The following is a 20,711-nucleotide window of genomic DNA, read 5'->3' as shown; positions in this document are numbered from 1 at the left end:
AATGGTGACTTTCAAAGAGAGATGAGAATAAAATGCAGGGAAGAAAGTAAACACGTTTGAAAGGAATGTCATTTGCTCCAATATTTACTTACGCAATAAAATGGTCATCAGTTAATGAGGGGCAATAGAGCTGAAGAACTTTTCGGAAATTATTCCTGCTAATAATGCCATCACTTCGAGGATCACATGCCTGCAAAGCTTTGCTAAATTCATTCCAATATCCCTTCACTTGCTCAGTTAGAACATCTTCGGCCTAGCGTGCAACCATTTAAACAAGGAAATTCAAGTTACAGAGAGTTGCAGCATTGCAAAATTATACCGTCAAATAAACCAAATATCTTGAGCGACTTTTTAAAAGAAAACATTTTGTTACTTACAATATTCCACGCTTCAAGGACGGAAGTCGGCTTTTTAGCCTTCTTTGAACCACTAGCCCACTTTGAATCTGTCTAATTGAATTGAAAAAAAGTCGAATTACAATTCTTTCCTACTGTTTCTAAAGATCAAGGTCAGAGAGAACAGAAAGGTTCTGAAAATCGGCAGTACGCACGATGTGGGAAAATCGGTGGTCGCATATTACATCCTAACAATTTATTGACAGCCTGCCCCAGTCCCAGCCAAGGACAGGCATGTGTGTTTCAGAGGACTATAAAGCTGGTGATTCAATAGCATAGCTTGAAAAGTGTAAGCTTAACCAATCGGATTCGATTTGAGTTTCGGTTTTCTTAAATAAGCAGAAACACACCAGTCATGGGACTTTTGTGCACCTACATGGCTGATTCATAACAACTCAGAATAGCTATTGGCAATTGGGCCACTAATAAGCCTGGAGATTAAAATGAGCAAAAGCAAAGACTCCATGCTCAGAATCTCCCGAAGCCTGAAATTTACTGATACTGCCTATCTTTCCCTTGCCTGCTGGGTGGAGCAAAAATGGTGATGCATTCAGTAGTAAACTGATAGTAAATCAATAGTATCATAAGTAGTAAAGCTCCTCCAAATCAGGTTTGATTCCTGGTGGCTTCACAAACTTGTCCATGTGGTTTTCTGAGCAAGAAGACAGAAGTTGTTTTCCACCACCACAAGGGTGTCTGCAGGATATGGTACAAAAAATCAAGATAGCAGCCATGGTGGTGTGACTGAAGCTCCACCTGTATCTTATGCAGGGTTTGCCACACCCCTGCATTGCCATGTTTCAGGATACTCAGCCCTGAGCCTACTTAACTTTCTCAAGATCAGTACATGACCTGTTGTTGTCAGAAAGGGGGACTCCCCCAAGTTGAGCTCTTCTGAAACTTCACGGGACTAAGTTCTCCCCAGCCACAGCATGACTTAGCTTTCAAGGTGAGCCAGATGAATGCGAGGTGAATGCTAGGCATTAACATATAGTAGTATCTGTTGAAAGCCTGCCCCCACCCCAGCTCAGGAATAGCTAGCTGTCTTTAACACCTTTGCTTCTGATTTTAATAATTTAAATACATTCAGTGCACTTTGTCCCAGGCACCAGAAAGAAATGTAGGTGAGTAACTAGTGATGGACCCTTACTATGGAATCTTTTTCAAAGAGGTTTAAAAACTTATTGTAGCTGAGATGTCCAGTGTGTTCTGGATCAATGATCTTGATTAGTTCTTGGAAGTCATCGTCACTTATTCGGAACATGATACAATCTAAAATGCGGCGAAGCTCGTTCCTCGTGATTTTCCCATCTTGGTTCTAAACACATAAGCAGAGCATTTAATAGCATTAAAAGGTAGCATTAATCCCACAACGTATTTTCTATTTTTTTCAAGTACACAAGATATTCAATCCTACTTTACTCTACTAGGCAGTGACTTATTTATTTTAATTGTTTTACAGTATAATTTTCCAGACGTATGCTAATGTAAGGATGGTCTCCACTTGCAATGATGGAAGAGTTGCTATAAATGTCCAAATTATGAGTCATCAATAAATAATGATTTTTACTTTTCACCAGCTGTAACAACATTCTCCCTGTATATAAGGATTGGGCAATGTGTGGCTCCAGTTCATTTTGAGAGCCCTAAGAGACCACTTGGGCCAGGACAGCACAGATTTTGACTACGATATCCTTCTGGATCAGCTCTGGGGACTGGGACTGGGTGGCCCTGGGCTGCCCTGGTCCTCTGCCTTCCTCCAGGGCTGGTTCCAGTTGAGGTTAATGTGGGGGGGGGGGAGGTCCCACCCTTGACCCCTGCTTTGCAGGGTGCTGCAGAGTTCGGTACCTTCTTCACTCCTGTTTAACATCTACATGAAGCTGCTGAGTGAGATCATCTGACAACGTGGAGTGAGGTACCATCAGTGTGCTGATGATACCCAGCTTTATGTATCCACCCTGGGCCAACTAAGTGATGCTGTGGAGGTCCTGTCTCAGTGTCTGGAGGCTGTGGGGATTTGGATGGGAAACAACAGGATTCAGCTCAACCCAAGCAAGACCGAGTGGGTTTGGGTGTTGGGCCCCCTGGTTCTGGAGACCTTCTATCTCTTATTCTGGAAGGGGTTATACTACCCCAAACAGAGCCTGTGTACAATTGGGGGTCTTTCTGGACTCATGGCTCCTGTTCAAGGAACAGGTGGCAGTCGTGGCCAGGAGGGTCGTTGCACAACTACATGTTGTATACCAGTTGCACCCGTTCCTGGACTAGGTGGCACTCATAGTCACTCACACCTTGGTGACCTCTTGTATGGATTACTGTAATGTGCTGTACGTAGGTCTGCCTTTGAAGAGTATTTGGTGCAAAATGCAGCTATGAAGACAGTTACAGTATGTGTGCCCCTCAATCAGTGCACATTACACCTCTGCTCTGCTGGCTGCTTTGGTTGCCAGTTTGCTTCCAGGTTCAATTCTAGGTGCTGGTGATGACCTGTCATGGCATGGGACTGGGTTATTGAGCACTGATCTTCTCAATCACATCTACCCGTCCCATCAGGTTGTGCAGGAGGGGCATGCTGCGGGTCCCACCAGCCAGGAAGTGTCATCTGGAGGGGCCCAGGAAGAGACTGTTGTGACTCCCGCCCTGCAGAACATCATCCCCCCAGAGATCAGACTGGCCCCAACCCTGCTGCTTTTTGCAAAGCCCTGAAAATGTGGTTTTGCCAATGGGCGCGGGGACCCGGGAGTATGGCAGAGTCTGTACAGCGGGTGAATTGATTGCTATCAATGGAAATGATGATCTCAGCTATGAAATTTGTTTTATGTCATTTTTATATTATTTTTATTGTCCTTAAATCGCTGCATTGTTTTGGTGCTTTAGTACTGCTTTTAATTGTCTGTGAGCTGCTCAGAGTTATGTATTTAAGATGGGCAGATACATACATTGGAAAAAGAAAGAAAGAAATAACTGAAGTGGAAGTCAAGGACACTGCAACAGGCATCTCCCAGTTTAAGTCGAAGGGGAAAAAAGGATCTTTTAAAAATCCTAGCTCTGCCAAGAGGTGAGGTGTGGGCTTTTATTCCTTCCTTCCTTCCTTCTTTCCATTCCTTTTCATACTGTTCGCTCTCAAGGACCAGAAAAGGGCACAAAACAAACAACGAGAATCCAATAAAAAGGACCCATTCATCCCTATCTATAAAATCAGGATAAAAACCTTAATTCATGAGACATAAGACTAAAGGACGCTGAAAAAAAAATGCTTTGTAGGTCCATTCAAAAAGTAAGTTTTTCAGTGCCTTCCAAAATGCCAGGAGGATCATGACCAGGCTAACCTCCAGGGGCAGCAGGTTCAATGGGTGGTGGCCACCCTGGAGAAGGTGAGCCTTCGAGTCCAGACTCTGCTTAATTCTGCAGGCATTCCCTAGATGTCCATGCAGGATGGCCAGATGGCCCCTGATGTACATTACTCCAGGGCTGCGTCATGGTGGACTTGATGGGCATTGAAGTCCTTAAATGCTTCAGGTGCAGATATTTGCTACTAAAAGATTGCTTGTCATGGTTCTATATGAATCTCTAGCCAGTTCTTCATTCAAGTTCTGTGCCCAGCAAGGGGAACTGGGTAGGAGGAATTCAGTGCTGATGCCGCCAAGAAAGGAAAGGGGTTAGAGACCAACGCCTCTGGCCTTCACGCTCCAACAATTCTGGAGTTTTGTAGATGCAAAAAGGGTGAAGGAAATTCCTTCCCTTCTGATCAGGGAGGCCCAGGATTTATTGTTTCCGCCCAATCGGGGAGGGGGGGAGTCCAGCCTAGCAAAACTATTATGATACTTTAATATCTTTCCATGGAAATGGATCTAATTGCTTGAAATCATCTCGAGAAGAAAAATGAAAAGCAGTCAATAACTCACAAAATACACAACCAAATGATTTATTCCATTGTTAAACACACACCAAAAATACCACCCTATTTGCAAGCAACGGGTTGGAGGGTGTTCTTTACCAAGGTGAGATATTTTTGGTTTCGTTTCATTTATTTTCTGCTTATTTCCCATTGGGGAAACATAATTTTTAGGTAGTCCCTATTTGTCCTGGTTAGTTCTTGGATGGGAAACCACAGTGAAATCTCAGGACTGTAGGCTAAACTGGGAAGAAAAAGATAAAGAAAAAAAAAAATCCAGGAAACCACTTTGTTGCCAAGAAAAAGGCATGAATAAAGTTACTTTTAGGTAAATAAATAAAGTTACTTTTAGGAGTCAAACTCAATCTGAGGGAAACTATCTTTCCTACCTATTACCCTTTAGAAACTATTTTTTTTTTCTTACAAGGGAATGATAGTTTAATGAGGACATGCCATAGGAAATATTCTGAGAATTAGAAACATTTTCCGGACCTTACCAAGAGCTCAAGATGGCTTACATGGGAACCTCCCTTCATTTTCTCCCCACAATCAATCTGTGAGGTTGGTTGGGCTAAGAGACCATGAGTGGCCCCTCCATGAGTTTCCACAGCTGGGGGGCAGGGGAATTGAACCTGGGTTCCCCCATCCTACCCCAACATCTTCACCACAACACCACGCTGACTGTCAAATGTTGCCTCTGCAGAAATGGCCCCCACCACAAACTGCCACTGGTGTCCAGAGGTATCCGTCTAGCTGCCTCCAGATAACATGAGCCAGTCCTAAATCCCCTGTAAAGCTTTCATAGCTTCAATAATTCTGGCTATGAAATCTTTTTCTTTCTTGAAGGTTTCAGCACTCTGCAGCTTTAATAGGCTTAAGCTCTTGCTCGACTGGGGGAGTTAATGTGCCCCTATTACCCAGGGTGGTACATGAAACAGAACTCTACTCTGCAAAAATGTTCAGAGAATTCTCTCTTCGGTGAAGATTTCTGATGCAATTCAAGCGCCAATGCCGCTACGAAAGAGGCAGCGGTGATTATGTAAAGCCATTAGCCAAAAATTGCAATCTAACATTTATATCAAAACCCAGAGCAAACATGCCAGTAGGAATTGTTCACTTTCCTGGTGCCATCCGGACGGAGAAAACTTTAATTCCAATCTACCCTGCCCACCCCCATTTATCTGCTGTTTTAGATGCAATGGTTACCAAAAGTTGGTAGAAAATCAAAAGAAGAAATCGAAATCAGAGTAAGAAAACACTTTATCTGCCCACCACAGGAGGAAAAATGGCACTCTTCTGTTCACAGTTGATCTATAACTGATGTTGTCTAGAACGGTATGGATTTTCTTGGGTTGATTTAGCATACGGAACAGTGAGAAGCTGACTCCCAAGGGAAATATTGTAGCTGACAGTGGACACGGGTGGAAGAGCAAGTGATCGCTTTCCAATTCTTCTTCCTCCTAAACCAGTGTTGTCCAAACTTGGCCACTTTAAGGTGAGTGGACTTCAACTCCCAGAATTCCCCAGCCAGCCATGCTGGCTGGGGAATTCTGGGAGTTGAAGTCCACTCATCTTAAAGTGGCCAAGTTTGGACAACACTGTCCTAAACTGATTACCATGAGACAATACATGACTGGTTTCATCCTTATTGGGATGAAATATGTTGCCACATCTTTTCTGTGGAGCTCAGACTTTCTACCAGGAATGGAACTCATGGACCTTCATACTTGAGATCTGGGTTTCTCAACCTTGGCCACTTGAAGATGGGTGGACTTCATCTCCCAGAATTCCCTAGCCAGTACGCTGACTGGGGAACTCTGGAAGTTTTTATTTATTTATTTATTTTATTTATATATCCAATTTGTCACTGCCCATCTCATTGAATGACGCTATTAATAAATAGAAAATAAATGCTCCAAGAATACGATGGCTGGTGTGGGTCTTCCGGGCTGTGTGGCCGTGTTCTGGAAGTTTTGTTTCGCCAGCATCTGTGACCGGCATCTTCAGAGAGCAGGAGCACAGACAGGAGCAATTCTCTCTGCGTCCAGGATGATGTGACCCTTTTTGTGGGTATTTATAGAGATCAGCGAGGGTGCCTGAAGGGGTGGGGGTGGGGGTTAACGAGTGGCTGCTTGTTTTGGTGTCAATACGATGTCAATACGATGGACACCAGCCATCGTATTCTGGCCGTGAAAGCCTTCAACAATACATTGATCCAAGAATAATTGGCAGTCACTCAAGGGAGCATCATCAAGGCACTAGCTACCCCCAGGATTGAGTAAGATTGTTATCCCCCCATGCGAGCCAGGTCTTTAATCCTTTCCAGAAGGCTGGGAAGGTAGGGGCCTGCTGCATCTCTGGGGGGAGACTATTCCAAAGGGCGGGGGCAACGGGAGAGAAGGCTCTCCTCCTGGGCCCTGCCAGCCAACATGCTCTCGCTCACGGGGTCTGCAACATGCCCTCTCTGCCTGACCGGAAGTTGAAGTCCACACATCTTAAAATTGCCAAGGTGGAGAAACGCTGACTATTTTCACCTCCCCGAAGCTCTCAAAGTAGAAAGGTCGGGAGTTCAATTCCTGGTAGAGGGTTTGAACCCCATAGAAATGATCTGGCTATGTCCATCTGACAACACCCAGCACGGATGAAATCAGTCCCACGTTGCCTCCTGGTAGTCAACAGAACTAAAAATAGCACACGGTATAGACCCTGGATAAAAGCAGAGAAATCCCCCCCCAAGAGCTGGGGCTGGGATTCATATAAAACCTCATACATGGGATATTGAGGCAAGGTGACATCCGTCCCTCTCTACTCTGAGAGATGGAGGAAGGTGGGTTGCATGTGCCCTTCTGATGGCTGCTAAAGAGTTAAGCATTGGTTTTCTCAATAGATTGTTGCTTTTGAAGGACTTGCTGGAAAAATAATCCAACAAGATGAGATTTTAAATAAGGGGCTGCCAATCTTTCCACCCCCAAGACTCACTCTGGCGTGCCAGTCCCTGGCTCCTTATGCTCACTTCTCGTGTGCACGCACACACACATCCTACTCGTCCCATTTTCCCCTCCTCTCCCTTTTTCTCAACATCCCACTGCAGATCATCACTTGTTTCCTGCTGTCACCAATCACAGGGAAACAGCAGTCTGGTCTCTGCCAGTCAGTTGATCAGCTGGCTGCCAGGAATAAGTCGCTTGGCTTCCTTCTTTCATTAACGGAAGGAAACCAAGCAATCTGCTTCGCACCAGGAAGAGGATCAACTGGCCCGTGGAAAAGTGAGCAAGGTTCTCTGTGGCTCCAAGATCTGTACGTGTTGCAGGTTGTCCAGCCAAATTCTAGTCACTAGTAAAAATGGCCATGAAAACAGGAAGCATTCTGCTTTGCCACAGAAGCACAGAATTACAGAATGTAAGATCTGTCAAGGAAATCATCTCGTCCTCCCGCTGCTCTGAGTAAGAATCTACTACTGCATCATCTCAACAGATGCTATCCGGCCTCTGTTTAAGCACCTCTGGTGAAGGAGAGACCACCATCACCTGAGGCAGCCTCTTCCAATGTTGAACAGCTCCTTTTTCTGGTGCCCAACTGAAATCTACTTCCTTGTATAATTAAGCCCCACTGTTCCTTATCCTGTCTTCAGGAACAAATCTGAACAATTCTGCCCTCTCTTCTACACAGCGCTCAGCCGCACTAGGTGGACCTAGGAAATCAACTCCATAGGAAGGCTAAAATTACTTTTATTGAGATTAGCCATAATAACAGAATCTTGCAAGTCTGACTGTTCTCGACCTTCTCCTCCTCCTTTTTATAGTTCAGCGGATTAGGAAGCGTCTGCTTGAGCCACTTCCGAGAATTATCTCGTTTCTCTTGATGAGAAATGCTTCAGCCCCTTTTAGCTAGGCAATGATTCCTGCATATCTCCATCAATGTAATCTTCCTTACTCTCTATGTTGATAGCCCTTCAGATATTTGAAGACAGCTTTCAGGTCTCCACAGAGTCTTCTCTTTCCCAAGCTATCCAATGTCTTCAATTAGTTCTCATATTTTTTCCTTCTGTGTCCCTGATCATCTTGGTTGCTGTCATCTAGTCATGCTCCACTTTGTCAATGTCCTACTTAAAATGGAGCTCCTAGAACTAATCACAGTGTTCTAGGTATGGATCTAAGCAATGGAAAACAGAGCAGTAGAATGACTCTTCTGTTGATGCAGCCTAGAGTTGCATTTGCTGTTTTTGTAGCTGCATCACACCGTTGGTTCATATTCAACTTATGTTCCATCAAGACACCCAGATCCTTTAACGTGCTGCTGCCCAGTATGGTCCTGCTATTCAATACCCATGCCTTGAATCTTTCCTACCCAACTGAAGGACTTTGCATTTCTCCTTGGTGAAGTTCATCTTACTAGTTTCTTCTTGATACAGTCCTCTAAGGTGTTTGCAATGCTCCCCATCTTTGTGTTAACTGCAAATCTGATAACCCCCCATCCAAGTCATGTATGCATATATTGAACAGCATAGGGCTCAGAAGTGAGTCCTGTGGGATGCCACTTGAGATTTCCTTCCAGCTTGATACAGAGCCATCGATGTACATGCTTTGGGTTCAATTGTTCAACCAACTTGGTATCTATCTAATGATCCAGCCCTTATTTTGTCATTTTTCTCTACTAGAATTTCCTGGCTATCAGAATGGTAGGTACAGTCGACCTTTCCTGAACCTCTCAGAGCAGATAGAGATAGAGATAGAGACAGACAGACAGACAGATAGCTTTCTGATAGCTTCTATACATCCCTTCCTGCAAACCACTGAGCACCAGGATCTGGATAGCTCCTAAAACTAATGTACTGTATATAGTTATATAACATGTGAAGGTCTGTGAGTTCAGTTCCCAGTAGAGGGTCTGAACCCCATAGAACCACATCCAGCTATCCATATCTGATGAATCCCAGTGAGGGTAAAACCAGGCATGTGCTATCTCCTGATGGTCAATGCAACTAGAATTTCATGGGAGACTTTGTTGAATGCTTTGCTGAAATCAAGGCAATTTCCAAACACTTCAGATTTTTAAATGTACTGATCTGTGTAAACTAAATTTAAGATAATCTGGGGAATAAAATGTTTATTCAAAAGAATAGGAAGTTGAGAGAATTATTCATTGTATTTAAAGGTCAATAAAAGCATATGGTAAATAGTAAGGTTCAGTACAACAAAGTTAACTTTCTTGTTATCTCTATTAACAAACTTGGTCTTCCACAGATGCTGCAAACTTCCAGTCCTCAAAACAATTGTTCCAAAGTTCTAGTTGTCTGACCAATTTGTACAACCACTCTGGTTAATTGACTATAATAAATTAAGCTATATTTGACTAAAATTATTTAACACAATCAGAGAACTTTAATTGAATTAAATTAGACAATCTCTACTTTAGTTTTGGTAATTTCCTTCTGACTTACAAGAACTCCTTCCAGCTAATACAAAAAACCTAATATCCCCAAATTAAAGGTATTTCATCAAGCTAAATGCTTTTAATTAAATAGATTTTAAATGACTACCGCCATCTCAGTGTCTTTGTCCACACTGAGCTGAATGAGGGAAGTTTAATATCCCTGGCTAATAACCTCCTGCTTTGTGAGTTGACATGAGTAAGTTAAGGCCAACTCAGTGGAAGATGTCTGAAAAACCTCAAACACAGATCAGAATAATTGTGCAGGTGTGGGGAGGGAGGAGAGGTGCATTTTATAAATAGTCTTACTCTGTCAAGCATCAGGAAGGCCTTCTTCAGAGAAGAATAAGCATCTTGGATATGTCCATGCAGCTTTAACAGAATTCGATCAGTTGACAAGGCTTCATCCAATTTTCTGCTTCTGTAAGGGAAATACGGGTTGAGTTCTGCTATGTGGTGTGACCGCACATCTCAAGATTCAGACTACTTTAATCCCATGTTAACATTACTAGGAAAGGACTCAGGTGTTGCACATTCACAAGGATGTTTTAGGAAATAACCAGTGAACCCCCTCTTTGGCTCCAGAGGAAATAAAAAGCTGTAGTCATAAGCACAAGCCAACAGTGTATTTTATAGCTGCCAAAAGAATCAGTGAAATCTTGCATAATGTTGAGAGCATGGGAAGTCATCGTTCCACTCTCTGCTGCACTGGACAAACCACACCTGGAATACTAGGTCCAGTTCTGGTCGCCATAACTCCCGAAGGATGCTGAGGAACTGGAAGGAGGGCAGAGAAGAGCAACAAAGATAGTGAGGGTCGTGGGGGCTAAATCCTACAAAGAGCGGTTAAAGGAACTTGGTAAGTTTAACCTAAAGGAGAGAAGGCTGAGGGGAGACATGATAGCAGTCTACCAATCCTTGGAAAAAGGATCACGAGAAGAAGTGGACTTGTTTTCTGTAGTGCCCAAAGTCTAGTACCCAAAACCCAATGGGTGGAAGCTCTACAGAGTGACATCCAACTCAAAAAAAAGGAGCAATTTCCATACCACAAGAGCAATTAAGCAGTGGAGCAGCTGGCCTCCTGGAGCCATGGGGCTCAATCACTGGAGGTTTGGTTGGACAGCCATTTGTCTGGGAAGGTCTGAGAATCCCTGCCCTGGAAGAGGACTGGACTAGAAGACCTCTAATGTCTCTTCCAACTCTGTCTTGAAAGAGGAGACATTTGAAAGAGGGGAAATAGAGGACATTTGAAAATAGATGTTACTCAAGGTTTTCTGCTTAGGAAGCAGAACAAGTTGGCATTACTCAGGGGACACCAGGGGGAGAGGTAAAAATTTCAAGATGGCACCCATGACTGCACAATTGAAGACTCGCAACACACGTTAAAAGGGACAGAATTTCAACCAAGTTGTCACTATCACCATCTTGACTTTCTTGATCTCCCCCTTCTACAGGTGCCTCTGGCATTGCTGCTCTACTGTTGTCCAAGTCCTGCCCTCTTGCTGGTTGAGTAGAAAGAATGTTGAGGTAGGAGCACACTTGGTCATTTAAAAACCAATTGGGGCTGAACGGCTAGGGCTGAGATCATTCAGATATGGGATATGCAAACTACGTACAATTCTGCATAGTAGTCACTCTATGAAAAGCAAGATTCCACAGAGGTGAATCAGAAGCTGTAGAGCAGAAGGTCAGATGAGGATATTCTAATAGTAACTCAATAGAATAGAGGGGGTTTATAGTAATGGGCTCAGAAGCTGTTAGCAACTCCAAACTAGAATTCTTGAGATGTGTTTGGACTGCAAATACTAGAAGTCCAAGTGGCTGGAGACTACTGGAGTTGCAGTCCCAACATATTTCAAGGGTGCCACATTGTGTATCATAAGCTATCTTTGCAGCTTCTTCTTTAAAAAAGAGCCATTGTAGGAGAGGGAGAAGATAAGGTACTAGGATAAAAATTGGGACCAGGCACCCTGCTATAATATTGGGTTTTTGTACAAGGCAGGGAATTGGAGTAGATGATCTTGAAGGCCCCTTCTAGCCCTCACATTTTATGATCCTATGATTTTATAGCAGAGATAGTTCCACCATAAATTATATCTGGCATGAACCCATACATGCATCTTTCTGGGCTGCCAGGAAAGAACCATTTCAGAAGCATTTAACTGAAAATCGCTATATCCAAGGCATGTATTTGAATTTTTCTAAATGTCCAGTGATTTTTCCAAAATATAAAGTGAAGCAATTTCCTCAGATAGAACTGAGATAGAAAATGGGGGAAATTTGCCTAGAAAATGTTATAATCTATTTCCATTTGGAAGGAAGGAAGGAAGGAAGGAAGGAAGGAAGGAAGGAAGGAAGGAAGGAAGGAAGGAAGGAAGGAAGGAAGGAAGGAAGGGAGGGAGGGAGGGAGGGAGGGAAGGAAGGAAGGAAGGAAGGAAGGAAGGAAGGAAGGAAGGAAGGAAGGAAGGAAGGAAGGAAGGAAGGAAGGAAGGAAGGAAGGAAGGAAGGAAACATAGAGAAGAGATTGGGAAGAGAAAAAGGACTGGTCCACCAGGTCAAACTCAGCCCCTTCCAATGGCATCTTATATGCTGAATCTATAATCATACAGTGCAAAACCTTGGTGCAAATTGCTTGTACATAAAGAATGATCAACAGATGGAGATCGTGCATACAGCCTTTTTAATGTCTCATTCTCTCCCTCCTCCATCTTCCATACAATGTGCTACAGTTTGGAATATCTGTCAAAATCTTATGAGACTTAATGAAAGACAAAAGCAGATTTGCATATTCCAATGTCTTTTAGTAAAGCAAGGGTTTTTTTTAAAGCCATGTGCAATTTCCTGGTAGCTTGTTAGAGATTTTTTAAAAAAGAACATGAGTTATGATGGGCACCTTTTCCTCCAAGGTAACTCAGTTAATGCCCATCTTTCTTCTTTCTTTGCAATAAGCAGTTGCAGTTTAGGGTATAATTTATATGGCGAGGGACTAACTTCTTAAAATCCAGCCAATGATTTGCAGCTGAACTAATACTCTGTGTATACGAGTACATATCCTCCTAATATATACTAAGGAACATTTTGCAATATGCAAGTCTATAGTAAATATAATTCTATAATTCTATAATAAAATATGGAGGGTGGGTGGAAGTTTTTTTTTTTCTTTTAACATACAAGTTTCTAATAGTAGACCTTCAAAACTCATTGCAGCAAAGGATTGTAAGAAGAAGACGAAGAAAAGATTTGTTCCACATTAACGCTTGGATCTTTTCAGATATCACATTTTAGATGAACATCCAAGATGTTTGAAGAATGTTCCTCTATATATAGAGTGTGAACATGGCAATCAGCAACACACAAGTATATTATTCATAAAGCTGGGAATTGCTATGACTTCTTTTCAAGTTTATACTCAGGGCAAATCTGAATTTGCTGCCATACAATATGTGAAACATAGAATTACAGAATCCTAGGTTGGAAGGGAACCTTCCTCCCCAGGGCAAGGATCCTCAGACCATCCTAGACAAATGGCTGCTCCATTTTGCTTGAAAGCCCCCACAGCTCTAGGCTGCAGACTGGTCCATGGCTTCATAGCTCTCACATTCAGGAAATTCCTCCTTATTCTGAGTTTGAATCTCTCTCTGTAAAGCTGTCACCCACTGGTTCTTCTCTTACCCTCAGGTGCTCTGGAGAATAAACCCACACCCGTTCATGTAGTGCAGTGTTGTCCAAACTTGGCCCCTTTAAGATGAGTGGACTTCAACTCCCAGAATTCCATGCTGGCTGGGGAATTCTGGGAGTTGAAGTCAACTCATCTTAAAGTGGCCAAGTTTGGACAACACTGATGTAGTGGAATACTGATATCACATCTCCCTTTGACATCTCTTCTTTAGGCTAAACAGAATCTGGTTCCTTCAACTGCTTTTCATGGGATTTGGCCTCCAAGCCTCCCACCATCTTTGTTGCTTTTCTCTGTACATGTGAGGGTGAAAACTGGCACAGATGATCTTTACAGGAATCAAGGGAATAAATGGAATCTGTAAACGGAATTGCTCTCCTACCTGTGATGTTTTCTTTTAGAAGACGTTTGGCTGCTGTCAAACAGCAAGGGATCTTGAAATTTACCTAAAAACTTCTCCCAAGCCATATTTTTGGATATTTTTATTCCAAATCTGAACAACAAAACAATATGTTTATATTTCTTTAGTAATGTGGTTTCCTTATGAAGTTATAGGTGATTTATCCAAACTGGATTTTGCATATGGACAGATTTTAATTAGAATTCTCTTTGGGCTTTCAGTAATGGTAGGCAGGGGTGAGAGAAGGTCTGAAGAACAGCCGAAACCATATTCTGAGTTCCCAGGCCTATAAAGTTCTCTACTTTCAACATTTCATCCACACAGAGAGGTTGAGAAAGAGACAATATGGCAGTTCCTGCCCAAACTTACAATTACCGAATGGCTAAAGAGAATGTTAGAGAAAATTGCAAAATGGCAATGTTGAACAGAACATAGTAATACAGTCATAAGTTTGGGAGGCGCATTCTTTGGAAAAAGTAAAAAACTGGCAAATCAGTAAAACTATATAAAATCAATACCACTGTTAAAGAAATCTATCGAAACCGTTAAAATTGTTACATTTACCTATGAACAGAAAACAATGTTCCTTTTGAATGACAGAAACATTCCTCCTCCTCTTACCTTTTAGGAAATGACCCTCTACAAAAGGAGGCTACTATATCAGGTTATGGGGCCTCTGATGACCATCTCAAGCTTGGGGTGAGTCCATATGGGAGTCCACAGTCTTTCCTGGTTCTAAGCCTTTCTGGGATTTAAAGGTGGGAAGGGCTTTGACTTGAGCTGAGAAATATGCTGGAAGGCAGCAAAAGTCTTCTTAAATAGGCGAAACTCTGAAGAGCCTCAACTTGCAGTCTCATGGGGATGTTAAAGGAGAGGATTAGAAACAACCCCGTGGAACACCATGGCATCAAAGTACAGTTAGGAGTTGACAGGACCTTGCCTGTCAGACAGAAATCAAATCAACAATACAGAAAAATACCACGGTCAGGACTGCCTTCTTCAGATTTTCACCAAGGACCAAAACAAGTTGCGTGCCAAATTAAAATCAGAATTTTGGACTGAAAAGAATTTAGAGAATCTATTACTCTTAATCCTGTCTGAATTGTGTGATTACTCCTTGCTCAAACATCTTCCCCCAGCCATGGTCACCTAGCTCCAAAATATTATTTTTAAGCATGGATAAAGGAGTACTTCCTTCAAGGAAATGAAATAGTTCTCCAGTAATCTGGGAGTAATCAATGGTATATATGAGACCATTTCTCTGAGCTCAGAAGAGAAAACTTTGGAACAATTAGTCTGGTCCACCAAGAAAATTATACAATATTTTTCTTCTCTACATATCTCCCACCGAGTACAGAACACTGTAGACCATGAACTATTAGTATCTGGTGAAGAGGACAGATGCCCAGATATAATTCTAACCAAGAGATTAGCAATTTTAGCTAGGTGAGCCACATAGCCAAGAACAGTTTTACTGTTTTATGGATTTAATCTTACAGCTCAGGGTTCAACAGTTGTCAGCAGTGGAATTAAGAACAATAATAACTGACAACTTTACATAATAATCAATGCTATTCTTAGAAATGTACGCATAATTTCAAGCCCTTCTGCAATGGAACGTATGCTGAATGGATCGTGGGCAATCCAAGAGTTTCCAACATAAAACATCCAAACCGAAGCAGCAATAAAATGTTGACACATGAATATTTTATTAATGCAATAAATATTACAAATACTTTCTTACCATCTCATGCAAAATGGAAAAAAATATTTTAAAGCTGGTCCCAACATCTTGAACACTCCCAGAACAGAGGGCAAAACTTGCTTTAAATCTTTCCAACCTAATTAATCTTTAATCTAGGAAAAGTCACTTGTATGTTTCATTTCTGCACCCCATCTTTGTCACTGAACCCACAACACTGTGGCTTTAACATTAGCCTGTCTGGGCAGTGTCACCTGAATAGATGTGGCCGCTGAAGGCTTGGACTTCCCTGTTTATAGCATCCTCAGAATGGCGCTGCACTTCCTCTCGCTGGAGTAGAAAGGTGGGGTATCACTGAATACATAAAGGCCTAGGAGAAATGTCCCCTCTGGAAAACTAGAAGCAGTGATGTGCTTACACTTAGCTTTTTAAAAAATGAAATGATAGAAATATCGCCACAGTATTTTCAGTAGCGGAGTAATTGATGATTCCTACAGATGGCTGCAAATTACTTGAAGTCATTTATGATGTATTTGGTAAAGACCCGGCGTAGTGAGGCGAGAGCAGATTCTGACCCTTTCTCAATGCACACTATGTTAGCCGTGAGGCTTTTCAGCTTTAACGAGCTAAAGAGTAACACGTGCTCTGCTGTTGGTAGCATACATCTTTCCTTTGCTGAAACTATTCTTTATTTCATGTTCTTTCTTCCTTCCTTTATCACACTTGGAATCTGCCCACGCAAGGTGACTCTGGGCGGCATGTAGATTAAAAATATAAACAGTCAAGCCACAATCAAAAGCATTACAAGGAGAAAAGATGGCTGAACAGAGGAACAGCAAACACTCAGACAAGGAAACCAGCGCACGATAAGCTCACACCATGCCTTGGCCCAAGAGCTGGGGCTTTAAGGCTCGTCTTAAAGCAGGGTTATGGCTGTCTGGATCTCAGAGGTGTGGCGGCTGCTGTGCCAGGGGGCTGGTGCCACGACAGAGAAGACCCGCATCCCAGGTCCTATCAGATGGCATGGCTTGAGAGATGAAACCCAGAGCATGCCGACTCTTTTAGATCTTACAGGACAAGCAGATACCATGAGAGAAAGAAGGTCCCCCAATTAACAAGGCCCCCTGCCATGTAGAGCTTCATAAATGGCAACCAGCCCCTTGAATTGCACTCAGAGGCCTACTGATAATCAGTGCACTCATGTAGCAGAGGTGTTACATCAGTACACTGTGGGGTGCCCATATCTGCTTGTGCTGCTGCATTTTGGACCAGCTGAAGCTTCCAAACAGTCTTCCAGAGCAGCCCTAGGTAGAGTGCATTGCAGTAATCCAGACAAGGGGTGACAAAGGCATGAATGACTATGAATAGGGCCCCACAATCCAGGAATGAGTGCAATTGGTGCACAAAATGGATTTGTGTAAAAGACTTCTTGGGCATAGCTACTGCTTGCTCAACAAGCAGGAAGCTGTGAGTCCAGGAAGCCCTCACATTGTGCACCATTTCCATCTGGGGGAACTAACCAATGGAAAATTCCCAGGAGCAGGAGGTCCATGTGCCACTCAGCCTTGTCATGGTTGAGCTTGAGCCTGTTCTTCCTGTCTAGACCCTCCAGGTGATGGGACAAGACTTTCACCGCATCACTTGGTTGACCAATGGTTGAGATACACAGCTGGATATCATTAGTGTATTAGTTCATACTAGATCTCAGCTGATGTAGGACCTCATCCCGGGGCCTGCTATAGATGTTAAACAGGAGGGAGGTGACCATCAAGAAACTAGGGGTTTAGGGTCCCACCTCCCCCCTACCACACACACATATATTCAACACCAGGTGGAACCAACCATAGAGAAAGGCAGAAAACTACTGCCACATGATGCCTCCCAGCCCCAAATCCCCTAACTAATTCAGATGGATACTCCTATCCCAGCTCTGCCAAAGGTCATCAAAAAGCATGACCAATGCTTTCTCTGTACTTTGTCCAGGCCTGAAATCCAACTGAAAAGAGTCCAGATGTTCTGCTTAATCCAGGGCTCTCTGAAGCTGCAGCCAGACCACCCTCTCAATAACCTTCCCTAAGAACGGAAGGTTGGAGACTGGAAGAAAACTGTACCCCAATTCTTCTCAAATAAAGCCCCAAATTCTTTATTTTTTAGTTATTTTCTTGTATTGCTGAATATAGCCATTCTTATGGGATCACAGAGATTTAAAATTCATTTCACAGCCTTCATGTAAATAAGTCCGCCAAAGTTCTTTTTTACAGAAGGGTAAAAATGAATAACATGAATTACTTTTAAAAGACCCAAAATACTATACAGTCCCCAAAGCCCGCAAAATATAGAAACAAATATTTCAAGTTAGCTTTCTGTAAAATGTTTAATACTTCCCACATTTGAATTTTCAAAGTATTTCTTTTGAGAAAATTAGAGTGGTGCATGCTTTGAAAAGAGTTTGAAGAAATTCTTTGACTTTCCCATGGGCATAGCATCTCCCTGCTATCCATTAAAGCATGGATGTGTTTTTCAGGATTCTGAAAAAGTTGTGGCTACTTTAAACATCACTGTGCCTCCTTGCAGTATCTTTTTTCAGGTCCACACAAAAGCCTGAAAGCTTTTACTTAATAGTAGAAAACTCTAAAGCACCTCTTCCAAATCCTTTCCAAAGCATGTGCTGTCCTATTTTATATGTGTCTCCTTAGAAGTAAGCTCAATTGATTGGCTTCAGATAATAAACACAGTGATCATTTCCCTTTATGTGACTTTCTGTTTCCTTCAGTAACATCTACCAGTTCAATACAAAGTGGTTTATCAAAATCATATGGAACTTCTAGCATTAAAAGTAAACCTGACTCTACCTTGGAGCGAGATGAGGAATGTTTATATATTATAAATTATCATGCTGCAGGGAAACCCAAATATCACCATAGTACCATAAACTGGTCATACACAGCAAAACATATGAATTATGTCCCTAAGCTGAATATGCTGTACTATGAATATAACTTTCAGAAGAGTAATAAAATCATACGGGGTTGGCTTGGTTTGAAAGAAAAATAGCATATCACTTACCTATTCATTAATTCTTGGAAGACATCTTGCCGTATTGGAAATATAAATGTGCTAAGAACTGATTTTAAATATTCCAAGGAAACAAATCCACTCCGGCCAACATCATATGCTCTGAAGGCCTTTACAATATCCTCATAGGCTGAACGCAACTGAAAAGAATAGATTTATAATGGTTTTCCTCATAAAATATGGAACTGAAGATGTATTGCTGCTGTTATAACAATTCCTTGCAAGCCTTAGAAATTCCCCACTACTGAATGGTTGCTGTGCAGGTCTGAGCACTCAATATTTCCTTGATAACCTCCCTAGGTGTAGTTACCCCCAAGAGCCCAGCTCAAGGGATAAGTCCCTGGAGAGCTTTGGAAGGATGAAGATCTTTCCTTGGAGCAAAGTTCTCCTATAACTTGAGCTGGGACTCCAGCAAGCATCCTCAGTGTCATTAAAATAGGGGATTTAGCTCCAAAAATGGAATGGAAACTGTGCAGGGACTGAGGTAGCATGTTATTATTCATACTTGCACAATGCAACAGTGAGACCGTTGGCAAGACGAAAACAAGACCTTGGGTCAATCATGGGGACCTCACAGGGATTTTGTGGTTGGTACTATGATTATTTTTGGTAACAAGGATGCTGTTTGTAAAGGTAGTCAGGGCAGAAACTAACCTTTCCCAGACAAGAACCACACAGTTTCAAGGCCACCAAGGCTTCATGAAATACTCTTAACTTCAGAAGGGTGGGTGGAAGAATCCTCAAACTGAAATCCCCAAGAATATAACAGACATCTTTGCACTAGCAATGTGATGGTTGGGTATGGCATCATTTCTGAATAGTTGAAGTGAAGTGAAGTGAAGTGAAGTGAAGTGAAGTGAATTTCTGCGAAATTCAGCTGAGGAACTAAACTGTGAAGTATCAAGCAATCTGTGATAGACTGCTGAATCCAGGCTGGAAGCCTCTCAGCTTGATTGCTTAATTACTCTCATCACTACAACAGGAGAGTCATTGTGTGATTCAAGGCAGTTCAGATTTGGACAAGTACATACAGTTTGTGGGACTCCTAAGAGCTGATTCTGAGGATTCAGTCAAGCAAGATCCTACCAACTGTAAAGTCCACCACCATTGACAGGATCATGTTTGATGAAGGAGGAGGATGCTGAGTTAGGTCAGGATGTGGTCTGCAATGGAAAGCCTTGACTGACCCATTCAAAAAATGGTCTACCTGAGAAATATGGGACGAGGTCATGGAGAAAGGCACCGCAGCTATGATGGTGGCAGGAATCCAGGTCTGCTTGGGCACTGATGGAAGACTTGAGGAAGTGGGGCAGTGTACAGGTAGAAGGAGAAGGTCCCCCCCCCCTTATATCAGAGACTGTGGAAGTTGCCCTTATACAGTCAGAGCCAACAGAGTTCTGTTATCTGCACCATCACATGTGTACAGTCTGCAATCATGACACCCTGACACAGCAATGCTGTGTAGTCTAGACCACTGGTCCTCAGTGTGGGCCATATGCCCCCCCAAGGGGTCCTGCCATATTTCTAGGAAGCCTTATGCTGCTGCTAGACATTTTGTGTCTTTAAGAATGTTCTTTGCTGTTACATCTGGATAGAATTAATTGTTTTTTTAGCTATTACAAATACATTGTCTTTGTAATATAAAGTGATGTTATATGATACAGTTTAGACTAAGAAACAGTGCTGATGGTAAAGTACCTTTTTTCCAGCTATCAGGGGGGTCACAGGGGCAAATAAGGCTCAGAAGAAGACCAAAAAACGTTGAGAACCCCTGGTCTAGGCCAGTGTTTCTCAACCTCGGCAACATTAAGATGTGTGGACTTCAACTCCCAGAATTCCCCAGCCAGCAGTGAAGTCCACACATCTTAATGTTGCTGAGGTTGAAGAACGCTGGCCTAGAAGATCCTGTGGCAAAGGACCGGAGTCTTCTCAGGCTTCAAAACATTTAGCTCTAGAATGTCCCAACGCACCCTTTGACAGACACAAAACCCATCATGCACAGACACCCCAAAGAAAGAACATACTTTGAAGACTCAGTTACATCTTGCAACAGGAGTGGGATATATTTCAATGATGGCCAGAGTATGGGAAAATGCAGGCCCTTCCCCAGGTGAAGCTAAATATAAATACTTTCTCCA

General features: G+C 42.6%; 1 protein-coding gene across 3 annotated transcripts in view; it reads right to left on the bottom strand.

Annotated features, from left to right (window-relative positions):
• The window catches only part of EFCAB6 (EF-hand calcium binding domain 6), a 118,582-nt gene that overhangs the window by 67,709 nt on the left and 30,162 nt on the right, over nt 1–20,711 (bottom strand). For all 3 annotated transcript variants that reach the window (XM_088129178.1, XM_088129229.1, XM_088129287.1), the window contains 6 exons: nt 18,565–18,713; nt 13,779–13,889; nt 10,030–10,141; nt 1,546–1,713; nt 378–449; nt 93–253 (listed from right to left, as the gene is read on the bottom strand). In XM_088129178.1, coding sequence (XP_087985304.1) covers nt 93–253; nt 378–449; nt 1,546–1,713; nt 10,030–10,141; nt 13,779–13,889; nt 18,565–18,713 — 773 coding nt within the window. The remainder of the gene's footprint in view (nt 1–92; nt 254–377; nt 450–1,545; nt 1,714–10,029; nt 10,142–13,778; nt 13,890–18,564; nt 18,714–20,711) is intronic.

This window comes from Python bivittatus, unplaced genomic scaffold (assembly GCF_059951505.1).
Source record: "Python bivittatus isolate LINGU-HERP-01145 unplaced genomic scaffold, Pbiv_v1 ctg000010_np1212, whole genome shotgun sequence".
NCBI lineage: Eukaryota > Metazoa > Chordata > Lepidosauria > Squamata > Pythonidae > Python > Python bivittatus.
This window is presented reverse-complemented; position numbering and strand designations above follow the sequence as displayed.